The sequence below is a fragment of the Callospermophilus lateralis genome, chromosome 2, assembly GCF_048772815.1.
Source record: "Callospermophilus lateralis isolate mCalLat2 chromosome 2, mCalLat2.hap1, whole genome shotgun sequence".
Classification (NCBI taxonomy): domain Eukaryota; kingdom Metazoa; phylum Chordata; class Mammalia; order Rodentia; family Sciuridae; genus Callospermophilus; species Callospermophilus lateralis.
Window position 1 is genome coordinate 35,400,531 of NC_135306.1, and position 26,118 is coordinate 35,426,648.

Sequence of the window (26,118 nt, forward strand, 5' to 3'; positions counted from 1 at the left end):
TTCTTATCTGTTTTTCTGCCCAAGGCATGTTTGATAACAGATAAAACACACTCAAACAGTCTCTACTTAATAGTCAGGAAACCATTAGAGATTTTATTTGGATCAAAATAAAATATAAAGAAGAAAAGTCTGTTATATTAACGAACAGTTTTATTTCAGAAAGAAATTACACATTAAAAGGGACAGGTAAAAGCTTATATTCACATATGAAAGTGAATCAAGAAAAGTCAATAGTTATTAATATACACATCGCATGATTAAAAAAGACAGTAACAGATAATAACAGACTTGCCTTGGATTCATCCACAAAATTATACCTTTTTCTTAAAAACAAAAAGGCATTATATTGGTTTTTAAGATAGCTCTTTAGAAATGAGTTGGTAATTCCAATGGACTTTAAATTCAAAACAATCACATCAGTCTCTATGTATCACACCCACATTTGTCAAAGCAGGATGGAAACCATTCAATTACACCTTGCAGCTAGACAGAATATCTTCCACTAATCTCTTGTAAACCCAGGCATCACCCTTAAGTCGCTGCCTCCGGATGCCCACTACATCAGGTTTTTGTAGCTGGCACACTTCTAGTTCAAACTGCATTGTCACTTTGCCAAAATCTGACTGTGTTTGACACTTCAGTGTATAGCTGTGAAAAACAAAATAAGATACCAGTTAGTAGGAGAATCATGACTATTTTGGATAACACAAGAGATTTCTAAGCTTCTAAAAGGCTGGTGGGGAAATGAGCCATTATTTCACGTTAGGCAATGTATTACTGCTTATGGTTTCCAAAAGGCCTAGGTATGCTTTAGTGATAGAGTATGACTGGTGTTTTCCCAGAAGCTAAAGGAAAATCCAAGATAGAAAAGGATGAAAAGGCTTTACCAGAATTCTCCCTTGCTCCAAAGAAAAGCCCTTCTTTCATAGCTATGCATGCCATTCATGCTCAGGAAATCTAGCATTCTCCATGTAATCCTTTCAGCAGTATAATCCAGGAACATTAGGACATTTCTACAATGTTCCCAACAAAGCAAAGTACAAGGAAGATTAAAAATATTTTATATAGTTGCACCTTGTTAGACAGTTCTTTCTTTCTTATAAATGAAGCAGAAGCCACCAACCCAACAGAACATGTATTTTAGAGGATTTTCTACCGATAGTAAGAGGTAATGATCATTATAATACTTTATAGCAGAAAGGAAAGCAAAAGAAAGCCTAAGAATATGATACATCCCCTCAATTGAAACATAGAGCACTTATAGTTAGAACTGCCACGTTACCTGCCCTCACAGAAAGGTCCAGTTTAAGTGAAGCTTTAAATTCATCTTAAGAAATAGAAATTATCTTGGGGCTGGGGATGTGGCTCAGAGATAGAGCCTCGAGCGCTCTAAGTTCGATCCTCAGCACCACATAAAAATAAAATAAAGATGTGTCCATCTATAACTAAAAAATAAATATTTTTAAAAAAAGAAATGATCTTGAAAAGTTATATAAAGTGAATTCATATAAACAACACTATGTTTAAATTACATTGATTTTATAGTTTTATCTAATTTCCAATAAAAACAAGGACTAATTTTAAATTTAGGTTCCCTAAATATTTAAAAGCTATAACTGGGCACTGTTTCGTTTTTTAATCTTGTTATGTTTTATGAGGTTTCACAAATTATCATTCTTTGTCCTACTAGTTATGTTAGTCAAGTGTTTTGGGGAAGTTGCTTGATCACTTAAAAATAAGCAGTCAAACAAATAAAAATAAATAAGAAGTCAATATCAGAAATGCCAAAAGGAGCACCCTATAGTTAAGGTTCTTGATAAAAAGATGAAGCATAAAATGATTTGGTTTAAAAGCAATTTATCCTAACTGGAAAAAGATAATAATGTAATATGACAGAGATTATAATATCACAACAATGAAAAAACTTTTCTTTGTACTTTGTCACAAAGATGTTGAAAAACAAAGAAAAACGAAAGGGCAAGGAAGAGACCCATGTGGTTGCTCAGGAAGTTAGGAAGACAAAGTATTGATTAACATCAGATCACATGCTGAAGCAATGATCAACCAAAGCCTTGTGACAAGAGTCTCAGTCAGAAGTTCTGGAATCACAGATATGCCCCTAAGCATGAAGAGAACAGAGTTAAGTTAGAGAGATGTGTTCTAAAGAAGCCAAAAGAAGAAAACCCAGGTTCACATTAGTAATGTTTGTCAGCATTTGCAAACAGAAACAAGTAAAGCTATGTTTGGGAGGAAAAAAAAAAAATAGTCTCTTAAAATCTTACTCTTTACTAACTATTCTATTTACACATTTTTGTTAAATCTTTTAACAGCTGTTATATTTGGGATTAGAGTATCCCCCAAAGGATCATACTTTGAAGGCTTTGTCCACAATGCAGCAATATTCAGAGGTAATGGGGTTTTGGGAAGTGATTGAATCATGAGGGCTCTGAGGACAATTTCATGGCATTATTAGGAGGTGGTAGAAACTATAGGAGGTCGGGCTGGGGATGTGGCTCAAGCGGTAGCGCACTCGCCTGGCATGCCTGCGGCCCGGGTTCGATCCTCAGCACCACATACCAACAAAGATGTTGTGTCTGCTGAGAACTAAAAATAAATAAATAAATAAATAAATAAATAAATCCCATTAAAAAAAAAAAAACTATAGGAGGTGAGACCTGGATGGGAGTTAGTCTTTGGGGGCATGCCCTTGAAGACTACATCTTGTTCTCCTCTCTCTGCTTCCTGGCTTCCATGAGATGAGTTACTTCTCTCTACCGTGCCCTTCCCTCTCCCGTGCCTTGTCTCAGGCCCAAAGCAATGGAGCCAGATGACCATGGACTGAAATGTGATCCTGTGACCAAATTTGTCTTTTGATGATGCAAAACAAAATGCAGTGAATCTACTTAGTCACTTTAATAAAAACATTTTAGAGGCATAAATTAGTGGAAATTGCTTAGAAATATGAAGATCTTGGATAAGCAGAAGAGGTCTGGCTGTTTGGACCATGAGACTGTTACCAAGGAGTCAGAGTACTCAAAAGCAAGAAAAAAGTTTAAGTTTAAAGTACTGAAAACCCAGTACTATGAGATAGCTAGTCACAAAGAGAAGGATTTTCTATAAATCTTTGATTTATTCAAAGTGTCTAATTAATTTACATTAAAATTTATACACATTATAAAAATCTATAAATATTTTTGTAGAATAGAGAATCAAAGAAAAACAGGATTTAAAAGAAAACTGGTATTTCAGATATTCTCATTCCAAGATAAAAGTTTAACTTCAAAAGGGGTGCTTATGGGCTGGGGTTGTGGCTCAGCGGTAGAGCACTTGCCTAGCAAGTGGAAGGCCCTGGGTTCGATCCTCAGCACCACATAAAAATAAATAAATAAAATAAAGGTATTGTGTCCAACTACAACTAAAAAATAAAATATATATAACAAGGGGGGAGAGTCAAGATGGTGACAGGGAAAGGCCCACGGAAGGGTCCAGTCTGAGAGAGAGGAGTCAGACAATGAAGTCAGGAATTACCAGGGAATTTTTTTTAATATTTATTTTTTAGTTGTAGTTGGACACAATACCTTTATTTCACTTGTTTATTTTTGTATGTGGTGCTGAGGATTGAACCCAGGGTCTCGCACACGCGAGGCGAGCGCTCTACCACTGAGCCACAACCCCAGCCCTTACCAGGGAATTTTAACAAATTATGCTTAATGGGGCCTGCTCCGGCCATTCAAATTCAGCCGCTCCCTGTTAGAAGGACAAATTTTAACAGGTATTCTGAACTGATGATGACCTTCCTTACTCCATTCCAGCGGGAAGTTAGAAAGGCACTGGAAACTGGGAAGATATTAGTGGCTTTCAACTTTCTCCAGTTTTTGAGCAGGTTAATGATCAAGACCAGCGTGTTTGCATCCATGCGGTAATTCCATTTAAAACTATCAAAAAATTTTAAAATGCTTTAAAAAAAGGGGGGGGGTGCTTAATATTTCAAATAGAAGAGAATAAATTATGAACAATGATACTACCATAAAAGCTTTTCAAAAAATGATGGAAAAAATTTTTTTAAATGGTAAGATGGGAAGAGTATCAACTCACATTCTTTAAAGTCTAATACAGAGTAATAATGCAACAGTCTCTAATTTTGTTTCTTACCCCTTTTGTACATAGTCAACATGCTTCTTTGGAAGAATAGACATTATTTCATTCAAGAGTTGATCAGGATTCACTAATCTGGTTGTAGTCACATTATAGTGAAGCTATAAAAAAAAAGGAACAAGAAGTAAACCTTTACATAAGCCCAAAGACCATCCTATCTGATCTAGAGATCCAAAATTCTTCAATATAACATCTTTTCAAGCAGAAATATTTCAAGAAAAATACTGAAAGAATTGACAGCGAACTCGGTTAATTCTATTAAGATGGTGCTAGGAAAGCTTGGAGAAACAATGTTTATTAGGAACTTCATCCAAGTTATTCTACTCTATACTTCCATCTTACTCTCCTGCCAATTTCATCCTCCTCCCTCCTTCCCATCCCCCAAGGAGGTTTCACTGTTTCTGAGACTGACCTCAAATTTGCAATCCTGTATCAGTATCCTCAATAGCCCATTCACCACCATGCCAGACCTAATCAATATTTTTTAAGACATAAATATTTAATAGCCTCAACTTATCTGTTTAAGCTGTACCTAATTCTACCTTCTCATATCAAGATAAAGACATTAATAGTCCTAAAATGTAAACTGTGGGAATATGAAACAAATGCCCTAGAAAGTTTGCTTGTATATAGTTGGATGTTTCCTTAATTCTTTCTGGAATATTCAAAGACTATAATAGGGGGCTGGGATTGTGGTTCAGCGGTAGTCACCTAGCATGCGCGAGGCACTGGGTTCGACCCTCAGAATCACATAAAAATAAAAACAAATAAAAATAAAGGTATTGTGTCCAACTACAACTAAAAAAATTTTTTTTTTAAAAAGATTATTACAGAATTCTAGGAGCTGACTCTATGACAATTCAATAAGGAAATGAATATAACAGATACTCCTTTTAAAAAGTAATGTTATTTTTGTAATTCATTGACTGAGATCATAATTCTAAGATATTCATTCACAATTGATATCCATATATCCACTTATTCAACAACTATTTACTAGAGTCAGGTGCACACCTAACAAGTGGGCAACTTTGCAAGACTAGGCTGGGATGTAGGTCTGGTAGAACATCCCTTGGTTCAATACCTAGTACCACAAAAAAATAAATAAATAAACAAACAACTATTTTTTGATATATTGGATAGTTATCACATGATAGGCTCTGTTTACTAGATATTGGAAAAGAACAAAAACTGCATATTCCTAGTAGTTCTCTTACTGCCAAAATCATACTTTCTATGTCTCTTTGAGATTTGAGTTATTTTTATAAATAACTAAGTGCTGAGGTAGGAAAGAACCAGTTTCCTTAATTTTCAAAATTAAGACCTATGTGCCCCAAAGAAAGAATGTAAATTTAAGGTAGAGTTTCCCATAGGGGGGTATAAATTATCACTGGAGATATGCAAGAAAACTCTAGATGGCACATGGAAAAATATTTTTACTTTAATATTTACATATTTGTTTCAATCTGATCTGTAAAAATTAACAAAACAAATAACAGTTTTCTTTTAAATAAATTTAAATTTTAAAAAGGTAGTTGTAAAATCAATAAAAGATTTTAAAGAAGAAAAAAACTATAAAAAATTTAAAAATAAAAATAAAAAAGGTAGTTGTTTCGATTGTGTTAAGTTTACAAGCATATATAAATATAATGCCAAAGCATATTAATTGTACTTTTCAGATATGTACAGCTTATTATATGTCAATAATACCTATATAAATCTATTTTTTAAAAGAGGATCACCATAAACAAAATATCAGATCAAAAATAGTACAGAGGATATGTCAATAAGCAAATGTTGTGAAGGCAAGTGTTAAATGGTGGGAGTTTGGGAACCTCAGCTTCAAATTACAAAGGGAATAAGCAGCACAATCAGGATGGAACCATCTATCTCCTAGCTTCCAATCCAAGGCTCATCATCAAACTAAATTAGTTCTGTTAAAATGGTAATAAATCACACATTTCCAAATCACAATTTATTGCTTTCGTAAAATAAAGAATAATCCTAATTTATCTCTTTAAATTTGAGATTTTTTTTTAATAGATTGCTTCCTAAAAGTGGGCTTAACTGCACATATGACTTGCTATCTTAAAAACTAAAATTAGGTAGGGTGCACACCTGTAATCCCAGTGGCTCAGGAGGCTGAGACAGCAGGATCAGCAAAATTGAGGCACTAAACAACTCAGTGAAACTCTGTCTCTAAATAAAATACAAAATAGGGTTGGGGATGCAGTTCAATGGTTGAATGCCCCTGAGCTCAATCCCTGGTGCACCCCCCCCCCCAAAAAAAAACTAATTGTTCTACTATTCTTAGAACCTTTCTATAAGTTTATTTTTTTTAATACAAGAAGTTAATAGAAAAAAAATAAGATTTCCTAAAGCCAGTCCTTCAGGCCTTCAAAAACTTACAGCATTAAAAAGACTCAAAAATACAAAGTTATATCAAGTTTCAGATCTTCGGTTTGTGCTAATTAAGACTGTGGTTCTGCTACACTGGGGTTAAAATGCTCAACAATGATAAAAATCCCTAACATTGGAATGATACATTATACTAATAAAGCATTCCATGTGCAATGCCATATCCAATTGTACAGCTTGTTTGTACAGTTCAGCTCTATGAGGTTGCCAGGGTAGGCATTATCTCCAGATTACACAAATGAAGAAACTAAAGAAATCAGGATAAAAGTACTTGTCCAAACTATACAATACAAAACTTGTGCTAGAACCCAGGTCTCCTGATCTCCAATCTTCATGGTTTTTCTTCTACATGGGGGAAGTGCTCAGAGACTACCTGAAACACCAATTAACACCACAGCAGTTTCTTTTGAAAAATGCAGTGAAGTTCCAAACAATATACATAGGTAAAGTTTTAGAATATTACCCGTTAATATTTGATATCTGCTTAGCTTCTCAATAATACCTGTAGTTGGATGTTTCTTTAATTTTACTTATTTCATTGTTTTTTTTAATCCCAATGTTAGAATTTGAAATACTGCCTGTCTCCAAATAAAAAAATCTCAGAATAAAAGAATAAAATATGTGTAGTGAATGGCCATACATTACATAAAACTTCCCAGTGTACTATCAATTCAACAAGACAACAACTAATACTAATTGGCAAGTCCCATCTTCCATTTTGATGCAGGGCATAAATGGGACCACAGAACATTTTCTTCACAAGCACCTTTCTGACCAACTGCTCAGCATTTTCCTAGACCATGCAAAATTACTCAAAGTCTTGGTACAAAAACTAAACACAGACCCAGTCCCCAAATCACAAGAACTATCATCCCTCCTTTGGGTCCCACCTTCTTGGAACTTATAGCTATTATAGCACTGAACCCAGGGTGTCAGAGCAGTGTTCTAGCTTGTTTTCACTGCAGCTCTATGGGTTCCTCAAGGGAATGAGCTGTGTCTTATTCATCCCTTTACCTCTTACTTCTTCCCTTCCACCCAATAGAAACACCATTCACTGGATGTTTGAAAGAATGCTCAGAGAGAATCCAAGAAGATAAGAAGCATTTTATATCTACTAACAGTTTATTTTTCCTTTCCTTCCCTACTAAATATATTGTTCATACTACTGACAGATTAACCCATTTTAAGGCAGACACTTCTATCAAAAAAGGATTCAAACCTCTTAGCCAGGCCCTTTAGGACCTCCTGGCCTTCCTTCCCAGCCTGTTCCTCATTATTTTCCTCACACACCTGACATTCAAAGTTTAAATCAACTTCTCAAACATGCTAATATTTTGTGAGGGCCTACCAAGGTACCTATGTGGCAGGGACTCTTCTATGTGCCAGAGATACAATTAAGCTCCAGCCCCCACCCTCAAGGCAGCTCTTCATTCCCCACGCAGCCCCACCTCCATGTTGCCACAGTGATTAATCCCTCCATCTGATCTTTAACATTTGAATTATAGTCATATGCTCTTTGAAAGAATTTATGTGATTTACCTTTACATTCCCAAAGTCCACTGCATAGAAAAATGCATATAGTAAGTGCTCCAAAATTCAGGGGAAAGAATAAGTAAATAAAAAACACCAATCAGTTCATTCAGTACCTTTCTTAAAAACAAACAATAACAGGGCTGGGGCTGGGGCTCAGTGGCAGAGCACTTGGCTAGCATGTATGAGACACTGGGTCCAATCCTTAACACCACATACAAAAATAAGTAAAATAAAGGCATGCTGTCCATCTACAACTACAAAAATAATAATAATAAAAATAAAATAAAAAGCAGTCATCTTCTGAAATCTATATTAGAGAATTCCAATACACTTACCTTTAGCCTTCTTGGCCCATCTTTGGCAGTGCCCTTCCTTTTGCTCCTGGTAAGCACAGTGATGACCTTATCCAACCCCCTTTCAAGGCTCCCAAACACTTTGGTTCCTTTTCTTTTTGGAGTATCCTCCATATGTGCCTGGTTAAGATCTAGTTCCACTGAGCGGCACCTTAAAAAAACAAAGTACAAGTAGCATTGGGCTCCCCGCCTGCTGGGCCCTTACAGGCCCTGTTGTGTCCCTTTACACACATTGGAGTGCCTCAACCAGGTGTGCCTGGGCCAGATCATCTCATCCTCAGGGGAACTAAAGCCATATCCCACTGGAGAGGAGTCAGTCCCCTCACCCCAAGCAAGTGCTAGTTGACAAAACTACACCCCCTCCCTTTTTAATAATGTCAAATATACTAAAAAATGGGAATAATAATACAACAAACACCTATATGTCCTCCCAGTTTCAACAACTATTATTTTATCACATTGGTTTTCTTCAAAGTGTACAAATACATTAAATGTATGTGTATATTTGCTGAGATATCTGAAGATACCATGACACTTCACTCTGAAACATTTCAGTATACATTTCCATAAGAACATTGTCTTACAAAACCACAATACCATTAGCACATCAAGAAAATTAGTAATAATTCTACAGTGTCATTTACACGTTCTAATCACTGTAACTGTCCACCAAAATATATCATGCTTTTAAAAAAGTTATAAAAGACAGTGGCCCTTATTGTTGCAGAATATTTCATCCTACAGTGGTAGGTTTTCTTTGAAACACCCAGTTAGTATCTCTACTATCTGGGGGAAGCTGCTGTGAGTAGATACCTATGCTCTACTGGCAGATGAGCAAGGAAAGATGGGTCTCAGAGAGGGAACTCTAGATAGCTGGAGGCAGGGCCATTGTCTTCCCATCTGTACTTTGAGAAACGGTGCCAGTCCCACTGCTAATCAGTTATAATTCCACTTCATGAAGAAGGCAGGGCCAACAGCTCTGGTAATGGTCACAGACCATCATCTTGCAGACATTCCTATACAGCATATATGTCATGATTCCCCTTAATTAGAGTTATCAAAGATAAAAAGAAAAATCTCATTACATATACCAAAAAAGCTCAAAGAGTCTGAAAATCTGAATACCTACCGCCTCTCAGGGCTAATGACACTTGTCATTAACTTGTCTCTTCCTGTTGAATTTCCTGATGTTTTAACTGGGTTTTCTTTCAAATACTGGTTTCTAGCTATTAGAAAAACAAAAAACAAAAACCATATGTAGATGATATACTATGGTTCCAAAATTTCTACCAATACTGTATATATTACCTATTGACATGAAATACTGTTACTATTTACCCAATGATGTTAAAGACTAATTCTTAAGGTTTTTTTGTACTAGGGATTAAACGCAGAGGTGCTTTCCACTAAGCTACAACCACAGCCTTAAACCCCAGTCTTTTTTGTTTTAAGGCAGGGTCTCGCTAAGTACCTAAGGCTGGCCTCAAACTTGAAATCCATCTGGCTCAGCCTACTGAATTGCTAGAATTACAGGTATACTGCCACTGCACGCAGCTCAATATTTTAAAAAATATTTATATTTTAGTTGTAGTTGAATACAATGCCTTTTATTTTATTTATTTATTTTCATGTGGTGCTGAGGATCGAACCCAGGGCCTCGTACATGCTAGGTAAACACTCTACCGCTGAGCTACAACCCCAGCCCCCCAGATCAAATTTTTAAAGGAAGTATATCCATGTGTTTTATAATAAAAACAAAATCATTTTGTCTTTGATGTGTGGCTCTTCTTTTCTTTCCTGCAAACTGAGGCCATATATTTTATGATATTATTATGATACATCTAAATAGATCATACAAATATAGATTTCATGATTAATGATTCTTCCTTCTATAAATAAAAATCAATTTATATTCATTCATTCAAGGGCCCCAGTTTATGCCATAATTGATGTAGCATTATAAGGTGTTAATTCCATTCCCAGCCCTACTCAACTTCTGTTAGGAAAAGTGATCAGTCCCCTGAAAATGCTTGATAAAAATTATTAAAGAAATATGAGGGCTGGGGTTGTAGTTCAATGGTAGAGTGTTTGCCTAGCACATGTAAGACACTAGGTTCAATCCTCAGCACCACATAAAAATAAATAAATTAAATAAACTTAAAAAAAAAAAAGAAATATGAGCTCCATTATTTTTTATATTTCCCAACTCCTAAATTTTGTGCTTTACTTTATGTAGGGTATTTGAATCTCAGATAGTTTGTATCAATTTTTCAGTAACAAATCTGGTTACTACTAAATAGTTAACTTTTCATTCATGATCTAAGAGTTTTATACCTTTTAGAAATAATATTTACTTTATAATAACAAAGATATGATATCAAGTTTTTCAAGAGAGATTGTAGGCTTGATTTTATTTATAAATATTAAGCTTTATTTTCTCTAGTTCCACAATAAGAAGAAAATAAGAGTAATCAGAAGTACCCATGAAAATAATTTTCATCTTTGTGTCCTGAAAGTATCTGCTACTACACATAACTGTCCTCTGAAAACTCTCACTGACTGGATTGTGCAGGAGTCACAAAAATGAAATTAATGTTTGTGTCAAAAATAACTCACAGCAAAAGTAAAATACACTAATGGAAGCTATCAATTATAGCTTCAGCCACTTTCCCCCTTAGGCAGCTCTTACATTTAAAGAAAAACAGCTAATAAAAGCTTTTTGACCAACACAATCTCACAGGGACAAGATACGTTAACTGATGACACTTAAAGATAATAAATTTCAAACCATTCATATTTAAAAACTTTCAGTTACATAAAAAGTATCAATAATGGTAAAGATTATATTGTCAACAGGTTTTTTAAAAATCCACTAATAAAATAAGGTGAGCTAAGGTTCATCTTATTTCCCTGACCAATCTATGACTCATAAAGGACACTATAGTTATATTGAGAGAAATAACAGAGGAATGAGATACCTCATTGGAAAAAGATAAAATCATAGCAACCTTGGGATCCTACTACATGTAGCTGTTATCACATTGAACCCTTGTAACACAGAAGCCAAACAAAAACACTCATCACACAAAACTGGCCTCACATTTTTTGGGACTTGAATTGATGAAATAAAAATGCCATTAACTCAATAATGGGACTTCTAGCAAATAATCAGGCAAAGTCTTCCATAACATCTTTATGGATAATAGATTGACCACTTAAATTGGTTATCAACTCCATTAGCAAACTAGAAGCACAATGGTAAAAAGCAGTTTAGCAGCAGTTCACAAGGCAATGCTTCAGAATTTGAGTTCCCAGGATTTTAAAATAAAACAAGGGAAGGTCGTGATTACTGGAAATAAGGCTAATAAAGCTTAGGTGTCATTTTTAAAAGAAACATGGACTGGCTCAAGGTAAATAGAATTCATTTAGGCTCTAATTTATTCCTTCATTTGGCAAATATGACCCTACTACATACTATGCGCAGCTATAATAAACATGACTGAGTCTGCTGTCATGACACTTACTACCTTATCTTAGTAAGACTGTCTTATCTTGTTTAATTTTCATAGTAACCCTAGAAAATTGGGTTTTTGTCCTAAGTACCATATTTTAAGAGGCACATCGACAAAAGTAGAATATATCCAGCTGAGGCCAGTAACCAAAGGGTTAAGGGAAACCGTTTAAATAACTGGTGATATTTAAACTAAAGAGGAAACCAAGGGCAATAAGAGTTGTGATTACTAGACACAGACTTAGATACCTAGAGGGACATCACAGATTTACCCTATCTACTGTGTTTGGCGAGTAATAACAACAGGGAAGACAGGACCAGAAACCAGATGTGGAGATCCAGATGAGTATCCAGAAGGGTTCTGCAGAGACTTTGGTTTGAGTCATTCTAAATGGGAGTAACTAAGCAAGCAAGGTCTAAACCTGAATATATGACCTTAGGAAAATCACTTCACCCCTCTGAGTCAGGTTTCTAAGATGTGAAAAAATGAGAGTTGGATTAGACAAGCTCTAACTTGCTCTTTCAACTGTGCTACCCTATGATGCTATGATTCAATATTTTAAATGTGGGGGAAAAACCCTCAGTATTATTTGAGAATGATTAGAAGTTAACTAATATGCTTTCATTTCAAATAATACAAATAGCATATAATAAGAAGCAACTTGACTTCTAGAAATTCCTGACAGCAATGCTAGTAATTTCTGACCTGATATATATCTAACACAGTAAGAACAATGAAATTTGAAATATTTTGATCATTGCCTAATTCATTTAGCACATACCTTTTGAGGGTGTAGTGTAATGATTTGGTGTTGTGAGTACTTCTCTTTTATGCTGGTTCTTATTAACTGGAGTCTTTGGCTCAGGAAATACAAAATATTCTTCATTCTTTACAGCAGATTGTGGAGTATATACATTCTCTTTGTTCTTTAATTTATTTGCAGATGACTTGCATAATACTGGAGTTAATGATTTAGACTCCAGACCATTGGATTCTGTCCCGTGCTTGGTAAACTGGAAAAAGAAAGTTACCAGACAAAGCACACTGAAAAAGAAAAGTCAATTTTTTTGCAGCATCCTTAAATCACTTCCAAATTACCTTGCACTATTTTTATTAAAATTAAATACTACCTGGGTTTGAACCTCAGTACCACACATTTTAAACATCAGATACTATCAAAAGGTTGTTATCTGTGCTCCATTTGTGTACAATGTGTCAAAATGCATTGTACTGTCATATATATAACTAATTTAGAACAAATTTAAAAATTTTTTTTAAAAGGTTATTATTGGCAATACCAGGAAATTTGAAAATGTATATCCAGTTCTTTTTTAATTCATGTAGATTATTTTATTTTAGTCTGTTCTACTGACAAGTAACATAGATCTATATACTAGGAAGGGAGGATTTAACCACTTAGCTACATGTAAATTATGTTTAAGTTTTTTTTTTTAAAGGAAGAATATAGTGCTACAAAATGGAGTCATGACTTTTCTTTTTTCTTTGGTACTGGGGATTGAACACAAGGTGCCTTACCACTGAGCTACATACAGCCCAATCCCTTTTTAATTTTTATCTTGAGACAGGGGCTCATTAAGTTGCTATGGCTGGCCTGAAACTTACAATCCTCCTCCCTCAGCCTCCTGAGTCACTAGAACTATAAGCATTCACCACCACACCTGGCTCAATCTTGGTTTTTTTAAACTTGCTAATAATTGCCTTCCCTTTCATTAATATTCCAATAATCTCTCAAAAATATTTTCAGTTGTTATTCAATAAATCTGCAGTCACAAACTTGATCTCATCATGTTAGTCTAGGTGTTTTTATAATTGAGACCTATTCTGCCTTAAATAGTAATAACAACTACTAACCTGTGGTGTTTGGGGAGTTGATAAATTGTCTTCACGCCATTCATAGTCTATTAGTCCAGTCACATAATTTTCATCATTTGTCACATCTTCCAAGCTCAGATTCTTTGACTATTGAATTAAAAGATAAAAGAAATTAGAGATAATAGCAACACTGTTTGATTTTTAAAACAGTATATTCCAGGCACAGAGGAAGGTCCTGGAAGCAGAAACAAATAAAAGACAGGAATTTGGATGAGCTCACCATCAAACACAAAAACAACAAGTCAAAAATTTTTAGTTTAATTTTCAGGAGACTCTTTCACTCTCAAACAATGTGTCTTAGAACATTCTTAAATTAGATGGCATACTACTTACTTAGCTTATCAGTATCACACAATCACTACAATATCAGACAATTTGTTTGTAAATTTACAAATAAAAAGCTTTGACAAAGCAGAAGATGGAAAGGAAATGACTTTTGAAACTCAGGTGTTTTACATAAAAACATACAGAACATCAATTGTTTCTACCAGGAGTAAATTAGTCTTATGAAACATCTCCCACAGACATGACACTTGGGGTTCTGTGGTAACATTTTCATCAGCATCTAACGTATTTTCCCTCATTCTTTCCCCTTTATAAACAAAGGGTATACCACATTCACCCTAAAGTCTAAGAGTATGGGGTATTATTGTATTTTTTTTATTTCTCCCTCCTTCCTTTTCCTTCATCATGCTAATCTGGCCAAGTAAGTTTACCTGAATTTATTATACCTCATCCTTCTTTTCTAGACCCACTGCCATTACTCCAGGACAAAGCTTATACCTGAACTATGCAGACAATGTGGCTTTGCTAACTATCTTTCCACCCCCACCCTTTCAACCAGGGGACAGAGTTCTACAGAATTGCCCAATTAGAACTGGCTGCATGGAATGCAAAGATGAGGAAAATACTAAAGTTAAGTCTAGGCTCAGTGGAGGAAAGTTCAGTATTGTATAAATGATGGCCGTCATGGGTCCTGCAATAGGTAATAACTAAACACATACCATCCCTGACTGAACAATTCTATATATCACAGGTAAATTTTTCAAAATCATAGTCTTATCTCTTCCTTGCTCAAAAATCAATGGTTCCTGAGCTGGGGTTGTGGCTCAGTGGTAGCGTGCTTGCCTAGCATGTGTGAGGAACTGGATTCGATCCTCAGTACCACATAAAAAATAAATAAATAAAGATCCATCAACAACTTAAATAAAAGAAAGAAAAATCTTTATATTAAAAAAAAAAAAAAAGTTGATGGTTCTCAATTACCTATTGTACAAAGTCTAAAAAACTCTGACATGCTCTCTACATTCTAGCTCTTCCCCACCCTTCCAACTTTCTTGTTCTCTCATTCTTACTTTTCCCCTACTTGAACTTTTGATTTTAAGCAAACAAGCCTAGTTACTGTCAACAGAATACATTAAGGATTATGATGTGCCTAAGCTTTTGCTTATTCTATTTATCTTATCCTGATTACTATGCTCCTTCTTTTCCTTTTTTTAAACTCAGCTGAGTCAAAGTGAGTCCAGTTTCAAACTCATTTTCATGGTTTTCACAAAACTTCTCATGGTTATCACTCCTGCTCTCAAAATCCCCTACAGCATAACTTTAGCCACTTACCTGGCAACCATCTGGTCCTATAATATAGTGTGACAGATAGTCAGACAGATAGATCAATCATACCTCAACTTGACTGTTAAAGAGCAAGTATCACACTTTATATAGATTTGTTTCCCAAGACCCAGCATGGGGCCTGAAATGCTAACAATGTTGATGATGGTGTGATCTTTTATGAATCTTGGATCAGACTGTATTATTGTTTCACTGAATGTGCCATCTATTGATTGATAGTTCAGAATTTTTGAGGAAAGGGTGATTTTATCAAAGGAGAAAATAGTACAAATAGATCATGTGGCTTGCTTCAAGGCTCAATGATTTGAATAAAGATCAGAAAAAGACCCAAAATGTACATCCACACAAATAGGGTCCTAATTAGAATAAGATGTACATGCTTGTACAACTATATCAAAATGGATTCTACTGTCATATATACTAAAGAATAAATAAATAAATAAAACGAAAACCGAAAAAAAAGACCCCAAATTTGATTTCACTTCACATCTTGCCATTAAAATGTCTATCTGTGGTTAAAAGAGATTAAAATCATGGTATTTGCAGGTATATGGGTGGAGTTGGAGAATATCATGCTAAGTGAAGTAAGCCAATCCCAAAAAACCAAAGGCTGAATGTTTTCTGGGATATGTGGATGCTGATCATAATGGGGGTCAGGGGAAGCATGGGAGAAATGGAGGGACTTTAGATAGGGCAAAAAGGAGGGAGGGAAAGGGAGAGGGCATGGGGGTAGAAAAGATGGTAGAATGAGATGAACATCAATACCCTAAGTACATGTATGAAGACATGAATGGTGTGATTCTACTTTGTGTATAACCAGAGACATGAAAAATTGTGCTCTATATGTGTACTATGAATTTAAATGCATTCTGCTGACATGTATAATAAATTAGAATAAATAAATAAATTTAAAAAAAAAAAAACAAAAAACTTCTATCTGCGGGGCTAGGGCTATAGCTTAGTGGCAGAATGTTTGCCTGGCATGTGTGAGGCACTTGGTTCGATCCTTAGCACCACATAAAAACAAACAAAAGGCATGCTATCCATCTACAACTACACACACACACACACACACGTCTATCTGCTATAAAAATTGACTCAATGACTAACCCAATAATGAAATTATTAGAAAAATGTTCATTATAGGGTAAATGGAAGATAAGAGTAAATATCTTCCCATATATTTTTCACTTGAATACTTTACAAATCATGTTAAGTATCTCAACTGAGATCATGCCAAGTCAGATATAAGAAAAGCCAATGACTCAGGAAAATGTCTCGGACAACTTATCTGACGTGTTATAAATTTTAAAATTTAGCTAAGTGATTATCCTAAGTAGAGAGGAATCTAATACCTTTCTGCAATTACTAATCAGATGCAAAGCTCATGATTTTGTATCCTCCTGGACCTAAATGAGTCTGTGACAGAAGGATGATAGGTTGATTCATGGAGTCCACACACAAAAGATCTGTCTGGGCATGGGGTATTCACCAACCCAATAAATTCCAAAAATAGCTAGAACACCATCCTAGGAATAAGATTATCTCACTTCAAAGATCTCTTTACATAACAGCCACTTGCACTATACTTTTAGTTCTGAGTTTGGTCAAGAGACCAATTACAGGAGCTGGAGTTGTAGCTCAGTGGCAGAGCACTTGCCTAGCATATGTGAGGCACTGAGTTCAGTTCTCAGCACCACATGTAAATAAAGGTCCATTGACAACTAAAAAAATATTTAAAAAAAAAAAAAAGACCAACTACAGAGTGAAGCAGGGAAGCAGATTAGGTCTGGTTGAGACATACGACACAATCATGTAGCACATGATTGACAAGGGCCATATATACCTTGTATTCACAGATCTTTAAAATTGTTTCCTACAGTTCAATTACACATCCTCTAAAAGACTTGTGTGTGCATAAATTATATAAATAAGTACACTAGAAAGGATTGGAAAGAGACAGTAAAATATTAGCTATGTCATCTATACATAGTAGGTTTACAAGTCAATTCTATTTTCCTTTTAGCTAATCTATTTCTACAATAATTATGAGTTGCTTTTGTGAGTAAAAAGGGTAGAGGGAGAAGGTTTTCAAAAAACCACATTAACATTCAAACTTTAAGAATTCAAATTCAGGGGCTGGCGTTATGGCTCAGTGGTAGAGTGCTTGCCTAACACGTGTGAGGCACTGGGTTCGATTCTCAGCACCGCATATAAATAAATAAATTTTTAAAAAAAAAGGTCCATTGACAACTAAAAATTATTTTTAAAAAAATTCAAATTCAAAACTTCCTATTTTCCTCTTGAAAATGTTTATGTCATAAAATATTTATCTTTGTCTCCTTGACATCAGAGTTATAGTACATGGCAAAACTAGCAAGCATCCACATGAGAGGTTCTAGCATTTACCTTTGGGGTGGCATTAGCAGGTCCATAGGAAAAAGGAAGCCGTAAACGAACCGGCTTTCCCCGAGCCTTCTTGGCCAGAAGAAGAAGATAAGTGGCTGTGAGGTGATCATATTGCCACTGGAGGAAAAAGAAATCAAGCTGTTTAGATGACTAAAATTATTTGTTAATGTTCTATTTAAAACATAATTAATATCTACTAAAACACTATTTTTTTCTCAATGATCTAGACATTCAGGATTTTAAAAGTCGACAGCTTTACAAAGGCATATAATGACAAATAGCAATCCTTTATACCACACCTCTAGACTCTTATAATTTTCACTTCACAGGAAGAACAATTTCTAAACACTTTGCTATTTTTTCTGCCATTAATTCTAAATTTCTAAATTAACTGCTTATATAGTTTTAAGCTTTTTCAGCTTCAGATATTATCCATAGATTTCCTAGTATGGAAAATAAGAAGTTAGCTGCACTATAAGACATTCCCTTCCATACACATACAAATCCTCCTATTGTAATTTTATCATAATTTTTAGTTGGATTAATATTTACATTATGAGTATACAAATATTATTCATAACTAAGTAGGGATAATTTTCTAAATATTTAATTGGTACACTAACACTAACCAATCAGAAAAGAGGCCAAGCAGGGACCAGGGTACCCAGGGACTCCTGCCATATCAATTACTAACCTTTTAATTGTGGGATGTAGGGAAAGTAGTGCCTAGGTGTGTAAGAAAGGTAACAGGGAGCATACTTGTGGTACTGCTTTTATACCCATCAGAATATATAGACTCTAGTATTTTTTTTAAAGTTGTAGTTGGACAGAATACCTTTATTTTATTTATTTTTATGTGGTGCTGAGGATCAAACCCAGCACCTCACACATGCTAGGTGAGCACTCTACCACTGAGCCACAACCCCAGGCCCAAGACGCTAGTATTTTATCAATCAATATGGCCATATGAAATATCAGCCCAGAAGCTAAACTACATAGGGTGCATAGGGTGCTATGGTTTGTTTCTTCTTTTCCAAAACTTTGTTTTTTCTGTAGTTAAAAATTTTTAAAGAGTCCATTGTTCTGATTTAACCAGGAGTTTCAACACTAAAGACTTCCTCTCAATATGTTCACAGCACATCTGCTACCTTGTCTTCTCCCTTCTCCTGGAAACATTCTACCCAAAAACTGCATTTCATGTTCTACTCTGAACTGGCTTCTTACTCAGCCTACCACCTGTCAATCTAGGAATACTTTTCACCTCTATCCTAAGATGCACCCCCACTTTTCTAGGTCCTAAGTATTCCTCTTTCTTGGTTTACACTCTTGTTTTGATGGAACCCATTCTTTAGTAACTTTGAGGGTGCCAGAGAGATAAACTTTTTTAAGATCTTGCATGTCAAATACATGAAAGCATTCTAACCTCATACTTGATTCTGGTTTGACCAAGTATAGAATTCTAGGTTGCTAATAATTTTCATGGTTTTGAAGATATTAGGGACCCCTTGAATCTAATATATCTACTGAAAAATCTAGTCTTTCATATCCCCAAGTCTCTTGCTTTGTCTCTGAAAACCTGTTAGATCTCTTTTTCCCCGGCTTTCTGAAAGTTCACTAGAAAAGGCCTGGTATAGATCTACTTTCATCCACTATGGCAAGCCCTAGTTAATCCCGATTTCACCCTTGGAAATTTTATACTTTAGTTCTGAAATACTTCTTTGATGGTTTCTTCCCGTTTCCTTCTGTTTTATTTTCCTGCAACTTCTATTGTTTATATTTTGGACATTTCTTACTTTTTCTCTTCTATTTTTGTATCTCTTCGTTTTTAGGTTCTACATTATGACTTAATTTTCAAACATTTCTACTGCAGTTTTCATTTCTGTGGGCATAGTTCATATTTGCAAAAACTGTCACTTGAAAGTTGCTACTTTTAGTTATCTTTTTCCTATTTCGAGAATAAAACAGCTTCTCACATTTCTGAAAATATTGTCATTTTTAAGACAATTTTTCCCATTCCCTGTATTATGTCTTTTCTGATTATCTTTACTTTTCTTTTCATCTTCCTCCCACCTACCTCACTCCATTTATTTTGATTTCTGACTTTCATGTTAGAGGTTTTCCTCAAATGTCTGTTGATCTTTGGTTATCTGTCTCTATTTAAAAGTGAAGAATTATATTACACGGCTGATTAGAGCCTCAATGGGTAGAATGAGTGCTGTTGAGGGCTTTTCTCTAAGGTGAACAAACAAGAACCTGAACACATAACCACTGGTAAGTAAGTCTTTCCTCCTGGATGTTTCCTAGAGATAAATCTTACAATATTTTCATCACCCGCATTGAAAATAAGATAAAACCCTGGTTCCAGCATTCTCAGAGTTGAACAGGGAAAGGGTTTAGAGACGGCAGTTTGCTGCTCAATATAAAAACTTTATGTGTCCATGCATCTGTTTTAGAATGGTTGATCACCTCCACCTGAGCTATGTCCGGTTCAAGAGGTAAAAATCCCCAACTTTTTGCTGCAGGGGGTACTTGGGTGAGGAATAAGTGGCTGCATGCAGCACAAAATACAGAAAGAGATCTAGGGTCCACACTGCTCCTAATATAGACTTTCAATCATCTGCTTCCAGTCCTTCTCACCTCCTTGACTTCAGAGGTTCCGGGTACTTCTGGTTCCTGAGCCTTTCTGGAACTCCTGGGCACTAATCAATTTGCTTATTGCCTTTTCCCACTTCAGGCACTGAGCTTTCCACTTTCCCTAAAATGTTGAATCAGTTACCATTTATCTATTTTTTAACTTTGAAAATTTTATTGACATCCCTTTGTCTCCTTTCATTATCTTTGTCCTTGTTTTTTTTTTAATATTTCTTCAGTTATACACAGACACAATATCCTTATTTTGTTTATTTATTTTTATGTGGTGCTGAGGATCGAACCCAGCACCTCACATGTGCGAGACAAGCGCTCTACCACTGAGCCACAACCCCAGCCCTGTCCTTGTGAGTTTTTTGCTCCTTTTTTAAAAATCTCTTTTTGTTGCTTTAGTGAGTATTCAGGATGTGTTAGGTGGAAACATATCTCCTCAATCTACCATTTTTAGTTGAAACTTTCTAAATAATGTACTCGTAAGACAGAAGGCTCTGCCAAACAACAGTGTTAAATTTTAACAGTATTGAATTTTTTTTTAATGTTAATGCAGGTTTTTAATTTTTGTGGTACTGGGGATAAAACCCAGGGGCACTCTATGGGCTGAGCTATAGCCCCAGTACTTTTTAATTATTCTTTTTTCATTTATTTATTTTTTAATTTTTTTTTAAATATTTATTTATTTATTTATTTATTTTTAGTTTTCGGCAGACACAACATCTTTGTTTGTATGTGGTGCTGAGGATTGAACCCGGGCCGCACGCATGCCAGGCGAGCGCGCTACCGCTTGAGCCACATCCCCAGCCCTTTCATTTATTTTTGAGACAGACCCTACCAAGCTATCCAAGCTGCCCTTGACCTTGCTATCCTCCTCCTGCCTCAGCCCCTAAGGTGATGGGATTACAGGTGTGTACCACCATAAATGGTCAGTACTGAGTATTTAATGCTGTGGCATTCCCTCACAAAGTACATGACTTAAAGAAGTCAACTACCAACTGTTTTTATTAATAAATTTTATCATTTAATATTTTAAATGGCCCCAATCATAGTATATGTTCTGAAATTGACAAGATGGCCCAACCAATCTAGTGGGTAAAGTATAAAACACAATGACAAATTATTGTAGAATGTTACCTTTCATCCAGATAAGGCAGAGGGAAAGAAGAACAGAAAAGGCTTCATGGAGAAGGTACCTGGGAATTGGGTGACAACTAAATAGTTACAATCACCCTCAACTTTCCCACAACTACATTAAAGAATTTTCCCCATCTCCCACATCTATTGTGTCCTGTGTGCTAGTAAACTTTTTTTGAAAGAGATGCTACAAATTGATTACAGATAATGGATGAGAAAAAAGCAGTCACTTTCTTATCAGCAATGGCTTAACATTATCAAGGCACTGGATATTTCATCACTGAACCACATTACCAGCCCTTTGTTTGAGAGAGGGCCTTGCTGAGTTGCTTAGGGCCTCACTAAATTGCTGAGGCTGGCTTGGAACTTGTGATTCTCCTGCCTCAACCCTCTGAGCCACTGGGATTACAGGTGTGTGCCACCACACCCAGATAGATGGGTTTTCCCTAAACATGCCTAGGAGATACACAACCATTCTCTATACTCCCTTTTCCCTCAGTTAAAAAAAAAAATTAAAAAAAAAAAAAAAAACTTTTTATAAACTTCTTTAGCAGAGCCACTGTATACTTCCCATTTTGATAAGATGCACAAGGGAGTTCTGTATTCAATAACAGATAAATCAACACATTAGTTATGCTTTCAGGTGATGTCAATCCACAAGCCTAACACAACATCTCCCTTACCTTTTAAGCAGTTCCCTCTTTTGAAAGTCAAATGTATAAAGGTGATACTTTACCCTATTAGAAAGAAGTTTCCATTTCTAGAAAATTAAAACATTTTTTAAACCATCAGTTAAATGTTAAATAAGTTCATAGGCACCTGGCTAAAGAAGCAGGGTTAGATAAATTGAGGAGTAGCCCTCTACCCCTCACCTGACCCTCTTCCTGAGACCCTCAATCTTTAAACATAAGGGTGTTTGCATCACAGAGGTGAGGGAAGGGATCTGTCTTGGTCTGAACATGTTCTCACATGCACACATGACTGTCAGTGAACTTCCCCTTTCAGATAACTGGCTGCTCCCACAATCTAGAGCCACCTGCTGCTGAAGGAATGGGGGAAAGTAAGGAGAGTAGTAAGTGGAAAGCTCAGGCACCAGTGTTAAGAATCCTAGTGGGGCTCAAAATCATGAGTCACAGGAGATTCTGACTACTGCATATAAAAAGCAGTTCAGAAGTGCTCACATACATAATATAAAGTGAGAGTCCTGCAAGAGATGGATATTTGGGAATAATATTTCTCTGTATTTACACAAATATCAGCAGTACCAGACCAGCATGGATCACAATGTATCACTCTCTCTGTGTCCTGTCTAATAAGCCCCAAAAGTAAAGGCAGAGCTTCCAAGATGCCACAATTATAATAGGCCATACCTAATCTCAAATTTGGTTTTCTCAGGGCTCTTCACATTAGAAAATACCTAAAACTAATGTGAATTCTCTGATACTACTTAGACTAGGGACCTGAGCTTTAGTATTTCTAACTTCTGATCTAGATAATTCTTTATTATAAAGGACTGTACTATGCATTGTAGGGTGTTTAGCAACATCTCTGGCCTCTACCCACTAATTAATTAATTAATTAATTTGGCCTCTACCCACACACCCCAGCTCTTACAAATAAGAATGTCTTCAAATATTGACAAATACCCCAGGAGGGCAAAAATCACTCCTGATTAAGAAAGACTGACTTAAATCAACATTCCTAAGTTTTAATATACGTGTGAATCACTTGGGAATTTATTAAAATACAGATTCTGATTCAGTATGTCTATGCAGGGGCCTGAGATTCTGCATTTCTAACACACACCCTAGGGGTACTGATGTTGCTGGTCCTAGATTGCACTTTGAATAGTAAAAATCTAAAACAGGGTTTCTTAACTCCTAGCTGCACTATGCAATAATATGAGAAGCTTTTTAAAATTCCACTGCCTAGGTCATACCCCACACCAACTGAGGTATAACCTCTGGGGATGGGACTTGCAAATCAGAATTCTGTTTTAAAGATGCCAGAGGATGCCAATATACAGCCAAGGTTGATAATATCTGACCTACAGGGAGCAGCCTGTATCCTAGTCATCCCTACAACTGGACATGAGAATAAACATATATTTAAGAATAAAAATATAGGGACTGGGGTTGAAGCTCAGTGGTACAGCATTTGTCTAGCACGTGAAAAGCACTGATTTCAATCCTCAGCACCACAGGGGAAAAAAAAACAAAGTTTTTTTGTGTCCATCTACAACTTAAAAATCTTTTTTAAAAAATAAAAATATAAAAGAAGAAAAACTATTACTTGCAGGCTCAATATCAGTCATATTTAACTTTTAGAATAACTGAGATCTCTTTTTTTTATATTTATTTTTCAATTGTAGTTGGACACAAACCTTTATTTTATTTATTTATTTATTTATTTTTATGTGGTGCTGAGTATTGAACTCAGGGCCTCGAATGTGCGAGCAAGTGCTCTACCACTGAACCACAACACCAACCCAAAAAGATCTTTGGAGAGATATACCAACAGAAAATAATCTTTAATATGCTTCATTATCATTTCTACACCAGAAGTAAGGAATTAATTCATGTTTTACCTTTAAGTTTGGAATATAGAGATATTATGATAAAGGATACCATGTAAATTTTTATTTCTTTTTTTGGCAGTACTAGAGATTGAACCCAGGGGCACTTTACAACTGAGCTACATCCCCAGCCATTCTTACTTTTTATTTTGAGAAAGAGTCTTGATAAGTTATTCAGGCTGGCCTCAAATTTTTGATCCTCTAGAGCATTAATCTCCAGGATATATAAAAACCTCAAAAAACTCAACACCACCAAAATAAATAATCCAATCAATAAATGGGCAAAGGAACTGAACACACACTTCACAGAATATAATCAATCAACAAATATATGTAAAAATGTTCAACATCTCCAGCAATTAGAGAAATGTGAATCAAAACTACACTGAGATCCCATCTCACTCCAGTCAGAATGGAAAGCATCAAAAATATAAGCAACAATAAATATTGGCAAGGATGTGAGCAAAAAAGCATACTCATACGTTGCTGATGGGACTGCAAGTTGGTACAACCACTATGGAAAGCAGTATGCAGATTCCTCAGAAAACTTGGAATGACACCACCATTTGACTCAGCTATCCCACTCCTTGGTTGATACCCAAAGGACTTAAAATCAGCATACTACAGTGTCAGAGACATATCAATGTTTATAGCAACTTAATTCACAATAGCTAAACTATGGAACCAACCTAGATGCCCTTCAAAAGATGAATAGATAAAGAAACTGTGGTATATACACACAATGAAATATTACTCAGTCTTAAAGAAGAATGAAAGTATGATATTTGCTAGTAAATGGATGGAACTGGAGAATATTATGCTGAGCAAAATAAGTCAATCCCAAAGAAGCAAAGGCCAAATGTTTTCTCTTATATACGAATGCTAATTCACAATAAGGTGGAGGATAAAGGTATTTTAGACTAGACAGAGGGGACTGAAGGGAGGAGAGGAGAGGCTTGGGGGTAGGAATGACAGAATGAATCAGACATTATTACCCCATGTGCATATATGATTACATGACCTGTATAACTCTGCATCATGTGCAACCAGACAAATGAGAATTATATTCCATTTATGTATGATGTGTCAAAATGCATTCTACTGTCATGTATAACTAATTAGAACAAATTTTTAAAAAACTGTGATCCTCCCTCATCAGCCTCCTGAGCAGCTGAGATTACACGCATGCACCACTGTCCTAGCTGAGTATGTTACTTTCAAGATTCTGATTTTAAAAATCTGTGGATCTCATAAAATTTTTCGTAGATAAAATGACACAATTTCTGGGATTTTCTCTAAAATATTCCAGCTAGAAAAGGTGAAGGGAGAGGTGGTTGGGATATAGTTAAAACTGGCAAAACATTAACAACTGTGGAAAGTGCGTGATGAGTGCATTGAAACTCATTGTTAACACAAGTTTCTTTACTCTTGTAGGTGTTCAAAAATTCTAAAATTTTAAAAGAAAATTTTTGTATTGGAAACACAGTCTTCTATTTAAGATCATCCCAAAGAGAAAGGCATATTTTTTTTTTAAATTTTCTTTGTTACAAGAATAAAGACATCATATCTTCCAGCAATTTCCAATTCTTGCCATTCTTCTAAAGGCATTCCCCATGAAACAGTAAATAATACTTAGATTTTCCATTCATATCCCAGAGTCTTTGTTCATTAGATCATTCAAAAGAATTCCTTTTATATCTCCCAATCACTAGAAAGAATTATACTTTAAGTAAAGCTTTATTCAATTTTTTTAAATCTAATTAAAATTTCTACCTTCCAAGTTGGAGTACAGAAAAAACAAACATAAATCAAAGTGACAAAAGACATAGTATGAAATACAAGCAAAGCTAGGTATGATCCTCAC

At 35.4% G+C, this 26,118-nt stretch overlaps 1 protein-coding gene across 8 annotated transcripts in view; it reads right to left on the reverse strand.

Annotated features, from left to right (window-relative positions):
- Positions 1–283: 283 nt before the first annotated feature.
- Melk (maternal embryonic leucine zipper kinase) overlaps positions 284–26,118 on the reverse strand; it is an 81,020-nt gene continuing 55,185 nt past the window's right edge. For 7 of the 8 annotated variants that reach the window (XM_076843283.2, XM_076843280.2, XM_076843282.2 and 4 more), the window contains 7 exons: positions 17,903–18,019; positions 13,844–13,951; positions 12,753–12,984; positions 9,589–9,685; positions 8,442–8,610; positions 4,153–4,256; positions 284–648 (listed from right to left, as the gene is read on the reverse strand). In XM_076843283.2, coding sequence (XP_076699398.2) covers positions 471–648; positions 4,153–4,256; positions 8,442–8,610; positions 9,589–9,685; positions 12,753–12,984; positions 13,844–13,951; positions 17,903–18,019 — 1,005 coding nt within the window. In that variant the 3' untranslated portion in view covers positions 284–470. The remainder of the gene's footprint in view (positions 649–4,152; positions 4,257–8,441; positions 8,611–9,588; positions 9,686–12,752; positions 12,985–13,843; positions 13,952–17,902; positions 18,020–26,118) is intronic. The other variant, XM_076843278.2, reaches the window with a different exon arrangement.